Raw genomic sequence first — 12,459 nt, forward strand, 5'->3', positions numbered from 1 at the left:
GAGAATTAGTAAGTACATGTTTCTGCTGCTAAAAAGGAGCGCAAAAGCCATATGGGCACATGCTTTTCTTTTGTTGTTTGAAAAAAGGGGGATTGGTTGGCAGTTGGCACGCACTGAGCTGAACAAAGCTGGCTGTTGAATACATGAAATTATATGGCAAAGACCACTACTCGTCCTCGCTTTTGATTGTCCTCAAGATCCAACCTCGTTTTTGACATAAGTAAACACACCCATTACGTACTTTCATACAGAGGGTTATCTATGTAAGTATGCAAGTAAGTTAAGCTCAGCCCATGCATGCTTTTACCGACATATCAGGGTTCATCTAGCTACTCTTGATGTGAAGGATAGATGGCTAGGAGATACGACTCCGAGTGGGAGGAAGTGAAGCTTATCAATGGCTACGCCATGCTTATGGCGTACGTGTCATTCGCCTGCAGAGGCATAGGCTACCTGGTGTTCACATGGACCACGGTGGTTCTTCTCGGCGGATTCGTCTCCAACATCGACAAGGACGATTTCTGGCGTCTCACGTTGATTACCCTTGTGCAGATTCTCTGGTTAGTATAAATCTTCTTACCTCACGCATCTCTAATAATAAGAGTGACTTAATTAAGTACAAGGGGCTGTTTTTGGGAGAGCTAAGCTAGCTGGTCGAGAATGATGGTTGATCCACGCCGCCTCAACTAGCTGGTCCGGCCGAGAACGATGGCTGGTCAACGTGGTCTCGACCACATTAGAATTAGTGTTGAAGCAAATTTGGGCGGAGCCAATTAGGTACCTGGGTCTGGGTATACTTCTCCACACCCATTATTTGTGCCAAAAACAACAACAAGTTAGGTATACACAATTCTATCCAGTACATTGTGGCTATAAGGATTGGAAATGTAGTTTCATTTAGCGCAGCCAACCTTCTCATTTCCCTCAAAAGCCCATTATCTAAGCAGAAAGCCCATGCGATGACAGCTACAATTTCCCGATAGATGGGAATTACAGTTTGTGTGCCCTTTGTGCCAAAGCTTGACCAGTGGTATTTTTTTTCCTATACACCCGAATTCGGAATCCTGGCTCCGCCAGCAGATATAAAAAAAATATCCAGGGATGATTTCAAACCAAAGTCCATCTAATTTGGATTATGGAGTCTGAAGAAAATTTCAATTTTATTTGGTTGTGATCTAATCCTGTAAGGTAATAATATTCCGGTGCCCGCTGAAATTAATGAGCTTCCATGGATTTGGTTAAAATTTTGAACCATGGTTGATGGCTATGACAACGAGTGGAGTCTCATGCACTTAGACGCACGAGGATCTATTTGACATCCCACATCACATATTTCCTTTGTTTTTTGACATACATTTAGAACACTTGTGCCGTATTACTATCCAGCCATGTCATTCAAGCGAGAGCTACATGCAGGGCTGCCCATATGTCATTCAAGCCAACATAGTCATGTTATATGACACCAAAAATTCATGCGAGGGAGATTGTGTAACAGCCGGATTAAAGACTGTGGGATAGTTAGAAGATGGTAAGAGTTAATAGATAAACATGGTGTCCTAAGAATCATGTAGTCAAACTTCTGTAACTTCTTATGTTGACATGTGAATGGATTATTGAGACGATGGCATCCCGAAAGGCATGCAGTCAAACTTAAGCAGCTTTGTCTATCATCGTATAAACTGATTACTGAGACACTTCAAAGGAAAAGTGTATTATTGTTTTTTCATGAAAAGTATTTCAAAATTATGTGCTTTAATTTCTAGGAACATATCAATATATAAATAACATTCCAAGTTGCATCTTGAAAACTCTGATTTGACAAGGAGGGAGTAAATGAAACAGGGCCGGGTCTAGAAAAGAGAGAAGAAATTTTCATTGCTTGGGGAGAAGAGTCTTCTCTTATGTTCCAAACGTATAGTATGAACGTCTGTAAAATTACAAATGGATCCAAACAAATTTCAAATAACTAAAGATGACGCCATCACAAATATGTATGTTTTGTTGCTTAATCTTGTTTCACATCACTTTCTTATATATATTGACCTGGGCACCTGGCATGTATCTAACTTTGAATGCACGTACAACAGCATCAGTGTTTCATTTGGTGAAAGGATGAATTCTGCTATTGATCTGTTCTTGAGCTTGAGGGCGGTGAAATTTTTATTGACGCCCAACTGGCAGCTGGCTGATAATTCACACGGTAATAACCAGGTACTGGTTAAGAGAGTTATTGCAACGGTATGTGAGATGGTAGGAAGGGTGGTAGTGCTGGCTCATGGTGTGGCATTGTACTTTTGCCTTAACTTTTTGCCGTTGCTCATGTTCTTTGGGTTGTTCATCGCCGTTTGGATCTCGATACGCGGTCTCATGGAACACAGCCATTACGGTGACAACCCTGCAGAGAGAAAAAACATGGATCCAGCACATACTATCTTGTACGCCATGTGTGTGGTCGAAGGTGCATTCTTCCTTTATAGAAACATCTTGCTGCTTTCGATGAGGAGGGTAGTGAAACAAGTGAGCCAAGCTTACGGCTTCCAAGATGGTGATTCTGCAGTTTCAGGCTACTTCTTCGAAATCAGTACGGGATGCTCGAAGAACCCATCCTCCGTGAGAGGGAGGAACCTCGTCACGTATGCTGTAGAACTCCTGGAGTCCAGCTCGCCCCTCAGTGGCAACTGCCTTTCCGGGATATTGATACTGGACAGACTACTCACCCGGCAGCATTCTGACAAGATTAAATCCCCTAATTTGATCAAACAAGAAAACGGAAATCAGCGACATAAGCTATCAGATTTAGAGGGAAATATTGGACCTTCGTTGGTTAAAATGGAGAAGAAAGAGGAGAATAAGCAGGAGAGGAGGCAGAAGAAGAGGCGGGAGAGGAAGTGGTGGCAGCTGCATCATCCTCGAACAGAAAAGGAGATCATTGTGCAACAGCGCAGGGTGATCAAGCAGCTGATCGAATGTGCATCTTCTGCTCACATTCTGCAGAAACTGCTTCATGCACTAGATTCAAGCCACTCATATGACCAAAAGATGAGGGAGGCCGCTGCTAGGATAGTGGAGCACGTCGCCAGTGGGATTCGTCTGGAGCAGTTCCCCTATGGGATCCAGTGCATATCTTCACTCATCAACACCATCGAAGAATACCAACGGCTCCTACCACACCAATCATCATCAAAGAGACATGAAGCAAGTATCGCAACCCAGCCACTATCGTTGATAACAAACAATGGTCAATATCAGGAACAAGGCAGGTGTGGCAGCAGTAGCGACACTTGTTTATCGTCATCAGAGTCAGAGTCGGAGTCAGAGCCAGAATCAGAATTACCCTGGGAGAGCGACTTGGATACCTTTGTATGGTTATTTTCCAAGACTAAGAAGAGGAACGATAACACCGATCCATTCCATGGCTACAAAGATCTGCTGCTAACTGGCCTACGTATCCTTTGGGGTCTCGCAGACAGTGAGGACAACTGCAGAATCATAAGCAACACCGAACATCTTGTCTGCAAGATTATGGCGCCTGTTAGCTACGACCTAGTGCACCGCACCAGCCATCATAGTGCGTGGTCCACTAGCGTAGTCGAGGTATCACTGAGGGTGATGCTCCGGCTCGTGGCTATGGAGGGAGAGACTGGGGCCAAGCTGTGCCAGCAGATCTCGAGCAACAAGAAAGCTATGACCACAATTGAAAGAATCATCAAGTGTGAAGAGTGTAAAGGCAGAGAGCTGCAGATGGATGCCATTCAGATCCTGACGCAACTATGCAAGGAGGAAACTGAAAGCAGAGAAGACTTCATTAGGATGCTGGTAAGCATCTTCGTTAATGGTGATAGTAACTACAGGTCCATCAAAGAGAGTGCAGGTAAAGCACTGGCGCTGTTTCTTGGCAGCAAAAATGTTGCCGCCATCTTCCCAAAGGCGAATAATGATGTCTCCAAGTTTGTTGGTGCTCTCATTAAAATAGTTTCAGATCAGGATGAGTTTGATACATGCAGAAAAAGTGCAGCAGAAATTCTGGAGCATTTATGTATTCATTACACCGGGCATGACGAATATCTCGGTACACTCAAGAGTGCCATGACCGGCGTGATGCCAAAGGTACGTATATATTAATCCATTCCCGTTTCTTAACATTGGTCACATTTCTTTGCATTGCGTTTGATTTGTTACTCTATTGCTATTACCGATGCAGGTATTGAGAGAAATACTACTTGGTTTTGGATCGACAGGAGAAGATGGAAAGCCTGGGTATGTCAGAGCAGGTACCGGCATCGCAAACTTAAATGAGCTCGATATCAGAAATGGTGTTATAGAAGTCACTGCCAGTAACAACAACGAGAATAACACTTTCTCCTCTCGGCAAAACCAACATCACAAGTTACATCTTGTCCTGATGTCCCTCTGTGTGACGGCATGTGAGAAATTACAAATTGATATCAATGCAATTTCGCCGGGAGAAAGAGACCAAGGAGATCAAGGAGAAGGTGCCGCATTCAGGTTTGCGATGAAGTTGGTGCAGTTAAACAGGGGTCACATGACCGCCGACAGCCTGACACTGATGAAGCTTACCACTAGGCTGGTCATAGCAGCAATGAAGAAACACATGGTGGACGGTCGCAGCACCATCGTCAAACAAGATGAAATGCATAGCCTCATGGCATTGCTCTCTCGTGTTTCGAAGCCCATGCTGGATCTCGAGAGCTGCATGGTTTTCACAGCTGGGACGAGGACAAAAACAATTCCTGACACCGCTGAGACCCTCGATTCGATCATTAAACTGGCATCCGAACTACACGGCGAAATTAGGGACCAAGACTCTGAAATAGTGCCAGCTAGCTCTACCTAGCTCACTGAGAGCAAACAAGCTACATGATTTGATATTGATTTGCTTTGGAGTTTTTTTTAGACCAATTGTACTTGTTATATACCATGATTTATGTCATGCCTGAACGCATTTACATTTCAATTCAAGTGATGGAAATTACTTTTGCAAAGTCGGTGTGCTATACATATACTTATCCGAAAGTTGGTGCAGTGCAATTGCGACATACCCAACACACAAGTGATCCAAATGCCTTAGACCAAACAACGCAGTGGGCTGAGTTAACTGTCCCTTGAGATCAACTGGTTTGAACATTTTGGTGGTCCTACTTGGTATAGGCAACAGACGAGACACACAAATGCAAAAATCCAGTGTTGCAAAGTACACATGCTTATAAAGTAAAATGTTCCGTAATGCTGCTATTCAATTGGCATAGAAATTTTATTTATGGGCGTTCATACTATTCCGTAATGCTGCTATTCATATGTTCCAATAAAAACAACATCATATGCTAAATCTATCTGGAGCAGGATAACAGAGCAACGAACTTTCACTTTTTGCAGGTTATCTTCAGGGCCACAGCGTTGATCCGTATGTGGTCGCTACTCACTCAGACGGAGGCCAGGGGGCGTTTGGTTACTGCGTCTACCCGATGGGAGATGGTAGCTCGGGTTATTTTCAATCGGTTTGGATGGCGGTCATGTAATAGGATAGGCATGTAGTGCTCCTATTTTTTTGCCTGCCGGTTGTGGCTTCTTGATTAGGCTCGCTTGAGCGTCCTGTTTTCTTTTCGTACTTTGAGATACTGGAGACTTTGAGACTGGTAGAGGCTGGGGTAACACCCATTTTCCAAGAAAAAATGTACAGTAAGCTTAAATACTGGATAGCTGGGTTTCCTCCTTTAGATAGTCAGTCTCTTGTTCTCACTTGTAGTTGTGTGGGCCTTGCGGTGCTGCTCCTTTTTTCGTAGATAGCGACGGGGCTTCTCATTTCTCACCTTGATCAGGATCGTCAACTTCCTTTCTCTTGCCACATGACTAATTAACAGTGCCGCTAGCCAGCCTACTCAATGGTTGGTCAAGACTCTAGACCTAATCTCGATTTAGTCATAGATAAACATATGATGATCCATCGATAATGGGCACACCATGCATGCACCCTTTCGCTGATGACCGATGACGATGATGTCTACCTTGCGGTGGTTGGGGAAATGTTGGTAAATAAATTAAGCAAGCCGAAGAGACCTAGCGGTCCAAACGCCCGACCCCTCATTCCACACCACCACACAAAGCACATGAAACCACACAAAAAAACCACACAAAGCGCATGAAACGGCACATATGTTGGGCGAGGCAAAAGACGCGAGACGGAGCGGGTGCCCAGACGAACGCGGCCCATGGGTCATGAATTTCCAAAGACATGGGGCGGCGAGGAACTGCCCAACGTGGTCGGACGACATAGAGGTTGGCAGGCAGGGAAAGGGGACGAAGACAAGGGCGCGGATGGCATGAGGAAGCGGGTACACTACCATCCTTTAAAAAACAATAATGTTGGGTGTTGAGATTCATTATTAGCAACGACTGACCAGCCGTGCTTGTTACTTGTTGGTCAAGATCCGACCTCGTTTCGGACATGGATAAACATATAGAGTATTACATATTCTAATATGTAAGTTTGAAAATACCGGAGGGCCATGTGAGTTAGCTTCGTTCCCTGAGCGCTCGCATAAGACGAATGAGCCAATCTCCTGTCCTCACTTGTAATTGTTGGGAGGAACGCCGGTGATTAAAATTGAGCAGGCGAGGTACTCTAGAAGAGATAAGTTTGTATAAGGTCGCGTTGAGCTGAACACAGCTAGATCGAGCTAGCCATTGAAGTTGAAGTTGAATTTAATTAACGACGGCTGGGCCTCGCTTGTTTGGTTGTTGGTCAAATCCAATCTCGATTTAACCATAGATAAACATTACTAGCTAGTACAGTAGGCACTATTTCACACCTAGGGTCGGTCGCTTAAGTTAAGCTTAACGCACTTGGGCAAGAGAGCAACCACAAGATGCTCTACAAATAACGGCAGTGCGCAGTAGTAGTTGCCATTCTTCATATCGGCAGACATATCTACCTGACTAGCTACTCAATGGATATTGGGAGATACGACTTCGAATGGAAGGAGGTACAGGATATCAATGGCCATGTCCTGCTTATGGCGCACATGTCCTTCGCATTCAGGGGTTTAGGCTTCCTGGCCATGACATGGAGCACGGTGGTTCTTCTCGGTGGCTTCGTCTCCATGATAGACAAGCAAGATTTTTGGAACCTCACCACCATTACCTTCCTGCAAATACTCTTGTTAGTATATATGTGTCAATCTCGTTTCCAAGCATTTCTTATTACTACTTGTGAATTTCATCACAATTTTTGTGACCGGCCTCGTATTATCTACCTACTCGGTCGATCGATGTTTACTCTTCCATATCGATCAGAGACCCTCCCAGGTTCCATTACTTAGATCGATCAGAGGATCCATCAGTTCTTTTCCGTCGGCTAGCTAAGCTTCTTTTGTTTCTTACTCTTCCGCGTGACGGAGCCAGCTGCCCAGCTCCACGCGGCTTCGGTGCGGCAAACGCCTAACCACCCTCAGTATTACTCCATGATGGCTTTCATTTCATATTACTATTAGACAAAGTCATATTTACATATTATTTGTCAAAAAAATATTTAGAATATTCATGTGAATAGCCATGAATTATGGTGGACTTATACTGGTGCTTTTCCCTCTACCAAGCTCCTCGTTGTATATGACAAAGGGGTTGAAACAACTACCTAAAAATTCCCCCAGTTACACTTTTTTCTGGTTATTGGGATATACTACATTTTAGCAGACCATCTAATGATCTGTTTTTTCTCCTATTTCTTTTTAGACTTGCATATAAACAACCTAAACAAGTCCACTCTATCAACATAATAATTTAAATAATGATCTTTCATACCCACATAATTGAACATCAGTCCAAATCCACAATTTATGAAATTGTATTTAAAATTTAGATTCAAATTTAAACATAACTAGGGGTGAATAACGACTCCAGAAATTTCTTCAAGTGCATCGATAGATTGGAAACCACGTGGGGCATGAACAACTTCGTGGTGACCTTGAGTTTGTGGACCCTCCATGGGCAATAAATTTGTTCATGTTATGTTTCCTTCAAATTGTTTCGACCATCTGTTATGTTTACATTGAATCATCTGGACCAGTATGTGGATGAATAGACGGTATATACATTTTGTTCCCCTCATTCTCGTAATAGAAGTCTTGCGGCTGCTCCCGCTCGCCCTCTATGATCAAGTATGCAGGATCGCATACGCACGCGGCCAAGATGTGCCACACACGCTTTTGGTGACAGAATCTTGCAGGGTCATGAACAATGCCAAAGCTAGCTTGCAAAACCGTGAATGCCCGCTCGACATCCTTTCTACATGCTTCTTGACGCCTCACAAAGTGTATTCTTCTAGCTATTACCTTTAGCGTTTGATATTGTCTTGACAAAATTAGACCATGAAGGATATATGCCATCAACAAGATAGTATCCCATTGTATTGACGCCCATTGACTTCAAAGTTCACCGGTGGTGCCTCCCCAACAAAAAGCCTTAAAAACAAATGAGATCTTTGGAAAACATTCAGGTCACTATGAGATCCTGGCAAACCAAAATATGATTGGCAAATCGAAAGCTCATTTGATGTCACAACTTCAAGAATTATAGTTGCATACTCACAGTGTCCTTTGAGTTGTCCATGCCATGTTATTGTAGGGCAATTCTTCCTCTTCCAAAGCTTGTAATCGATGCTTCGAAGCATACCGGGGAAACCCTTTGATGAACCCATCTCAAGAAGTCTTGAGTGTCTTCTTCATTTGGAGCTTGGACATACTTTCCTCCAAAGATCTGAATGGCAACCTTCACAAATTTCTTCGAACTTTGTATGCAAGTGCACTCTGCCATTCCAACCAATCATCAACAGAATCAGCTAGAGAACCATATGCAAGCATGTGAACCTTGACCTATTTGACCAGCTGCATTTCTTCGCTGCACAAAGTACGGGCAATGAGCTTCCACGGCAGGTGTGATACGCAAGAACAAATCCATCGACATTCAGAGCCTTCTCCTGATAGTTTTATCCCGGAACACCGGATTTTCTTAAATATAGTCCTCCATAAGGATATGGAGTATTTGATCCCGAGCACATATGCTCCCGTATGAACAGTAAAATCCAAAAAAATAGTAAAAAAAAATCTGAATTTTTTTTCATGATGAACATTGATAAATTTTCTAACTGCGTGCAAAATTTCAGGTTGAAATGACATTTGTGGAGGTCTAGGCAAACAAATATCGATGGTCCAAAAAGATTATTGTTGGAAGCATTTTGGAGCATCGATTTTGTTATTTTTGCCCAAACCTCCACGAATGTCATTCCGACCTAAAATTTTGCAAACAGTTAGAACATTCATCAATGTTTATCACAAAAAAAGATTTTCTTGAATCTTTTTTCTTATTTGTTTTAAATTTTACTGTTCATACAGGAGCATATGAGCTCGGGATCAAAAGAGCACTTTTGCCTCCGTAAGCTTATCATGAGCGACTCCCTTGCTATGACAAACTACATCGTGCCCAGGCACTGTACCTCCATTCTCGGGCCTCTTGTTTGTCATCATGTCCGCATATAAGCCAACACCATATCAATTTTATCATCATCGTCCGACGATGAGTCGTCAAGAAAAAAGTCAACAGGAGAGCTCATCTGCGCAATAGGCACATCCAAATTCAATGCCATTGAACAAACAATCTAATCTTTGTGGAATAAAATATGGTTAGATAATTTCATCTAACAGCTTGTGAGCATGAGTACCTTCTTCTTGTTCGGAGTCGGTGTGGACGAGAGGAGAGCTGAGCCGAGCTTCGGGGCTTTGGGCGTGCACTATGGCAACATCCGGCAAGGAGTGGTGGTGTCTGGGTTACAAATACGAGGTAGGCCCAAGTATATGAATGGCCCATCGAACGCCCATGACTTATATAAACATACGGTCCATAAGGCGATGGGCCAAGGGACTTCGCTGACAGCCCATCAGAGACGTCGGATGCCGGCCCAGCCGACTTTCAAATACCAGCACTCGGCCGAAGACGAAGGAAGCAGTCGGCTAGGCCATAAGTCGGCAGCTACCTAGGATTTGATGTTAAACGTGTGTGTCAAATTAATCATTTTGATTGTATCGTCTTTGATGGTAATTCTAAGACTTCCAGTTATAAGGAAAAATGCTGCTAAAAGCCCTCAAGTTTAATTCGAAGTAACCATAAAACAAAATTAATTTGAAGTCAAATAAAATGCAACTTGCTTAGGCATTGCATGATAATCTACATTGGTGAAGTGCTCGTCGCCCATGATGATGGGAACATGCCGCGCAATCCCCTGGCAATGGAGGCGATTACCGTTAGCCACGGTAACCTTAAGTTGCTCCCCGCCCGTCGGCTGGAGCGCCAAGCGATGCATGGTCGACGCTGGCAGAAAGTTATGGGTGGAGCCCGTATCCAGCAGTGCCAGGAGGCGCTCGCCGTGGATCATCCCCGGCAGTAGCATAGTCTTCTCCACTCATATACCTGCTAGGGCATGGAGGGATACCACAAGGGCGGTCGCCGGAGCGGGTGCCGGTGCTACCTCCGCGGTGGCTGGGCGGGCAGATCGCCGAGCCCGTCGGCGGGGGTGTCCTCCTCGATGTAATCTGCAGCTTCCAAGTAAAAGAGCCGCGGACAAACATGACCCGACATGTAGGGCTCGTCGTAGTTGTAGCACAGACCCTGGCGACGGCGCTCGAGCTGGTCGGCCGGGGTGAGCCGGCGGAAAGGGCGTGGCACCGCGGCAACCTGGGCAGGACGTGCCGGCGCTGGTGGTGTCGGCGGCGGCCGAGCGGCCGGGTGGGCGCCCCGGGATGGTGACGCCTGGATGGCCACTACGCGACGCTCGAAGGCATGAGCATGTGTTTGGAGGTCCTATGGGCCCCGCATCTCCACATCCACGCGGATATGATCCGGCAGACCGCCAACGAAGAGCTCGGCCCGCTGGCGAGCCGTCACGCCGGACGCGTGGCACGCCAGGGCCTGGAAGCGGTCGGTGAAGTCCTGCACCATAGAGGTGAAGGGTAGGCGCCCAAGCTCCGCCAACCGACTCCCACGTATCTTCGGCCCAAAGCGCAAGAGGCAAAGCTCGCGGAAGCGCTCCCATGGGAGCAAGCCGCCCTCATCCTGCTCGAGGGCGTAATACCATGACTGGGTGGCGCCTCCTAGATGATAGGAGGTGATCCAGGTGCGGACGGACGTGAGCGTGCGTTGCCCCCTGAAAAATCGGTCACACTGATTGAGCCAGTTCAGGGGGTCCACGTGTTGGAAATATGCCCTAGAGGCAATAATAAATTAGTTATTATTATTATATTTCCTTGTTCATGATAATCGTTTATTATTCATGCTATAATTGTATTGATAGGAAACTCAGATACATGTGTGGGTAAATAGACAACACCATGTCCCTAGTAAGCCTCTAGTTGACTAGCTTGTTGATCAATAGATGATTACGGTTTCCTGACCATGGACATTGGATGTCGTTGATAACGGGATCACATCATTAGGAGAATGATGTGATGGACAAGACCCAATCCTAAGCCTAGCACAAGATCGTGTAGTTCGTATGCTAAAGCTTTTCTAATGTCAAGTATCATTTCCTTGGACCATGAGATTGTGCAACTCCCGGATACCATAGAAATGCTTTGGGTGTACCAAATGTCACAACGTAACTGGGTGGCTATAAAGGTGCACTACTAGTATCCCCGAAATTTTCTGTTGGGTTGGCACGAATCGAGACTGGGATTTGTCACTCCGTCTGACGGAGAGGTATCTCTGGGCCCACTCGGTAGGACATCATCATAATGTGCTCAATGTGACCAAGGGGTTGATCACGGGATGATGTGTTACGGAACGAGTAAAGAGACTTGCCGGTAACGAGATTGAACAAGGTATCGGGATACCGACGATCAAATCTCGGGCAAGTATAATACCGCTAGACAAAGGGAATTGTAGACGGGATTGATTGAGTCCTTGACATCGTGGTTCATCTGATGAGATCATCGTGGAACATGTGGAAGCCAACATGGGTATCCAGATCCCACTGTTGTTGGTTATTGACCGGAGAACGTCTCGGTCATGTCTGCATGGTTCCCGAACCCGCAGGGTCTACACACTTAAGGTTCGATGACACTAGGGTTATAGGGAATAGATATACGTGGTTACCGAATGTTGTTCGGAGTCCCGTATGAGATCCCGGACGTCATGAGGAGTTTCGGAATGGTCCGGAGGTAAAGATTTATAAATGGGAAGTCCTGTTTTGGCCAACGGAAAAGTTTTGGGTGTTATCGGTAACATACCGGGACCACCGGGAGGGTCTCGGGGGTCCACCAAGTGGGGCCACCGGCCCCAGAGGGCAGCATGGGCCAAGTGTGGGAGGGGACCAGCCCCAGGTGGGCTGGTGCGCCCCTCCCCCCACAAGGGTCCAAGGCGCCTAGGGTTTGGGGAGGGGGCGCACCCACCTTA

At 45.5% G+C, this 12,459-nt stretch overlaps 1 protein-coding gene across 1 annotated transcript; it reads left to right on the forward strand.

Moving 5' to 3' along the window:
• Window positions 1-351: 351 nt before the first annotated feature.
• LOC119350008 lies at window positions 352-4,855 on the forward strand. Its single transcript, XM_037618061.1, has 3 exons — window positions 352-560; window positions 2,088-4,107; window positions 4,202-4,855. Exons 1-3 carry the CDS (start codon window positions 352-354, stop codon window positions 4,853-4,855), a joined length of 2,883 nt encoding a protein of 960 aa, XP_037473958.1.
• The last annotated feature ends 7,604 nt before the right edge of the window (window positions 4,856-12,459 follow it).

This window comes from Triticum dicoccoides, chromosome 1B (genome assembly GCF_002162155.2).
Source record: "Triticum dicoccoides isolate Atlit2015 ecotype Zavitan chromosome 1B, WEW_v2.0, whole genome shotgun sequence".
NCBI lineage: Eukaryota > Viridiplantae > Streptophyta > Magnoliopsida > Poales > Poaceae > Triticum > Triticum dicoccoides.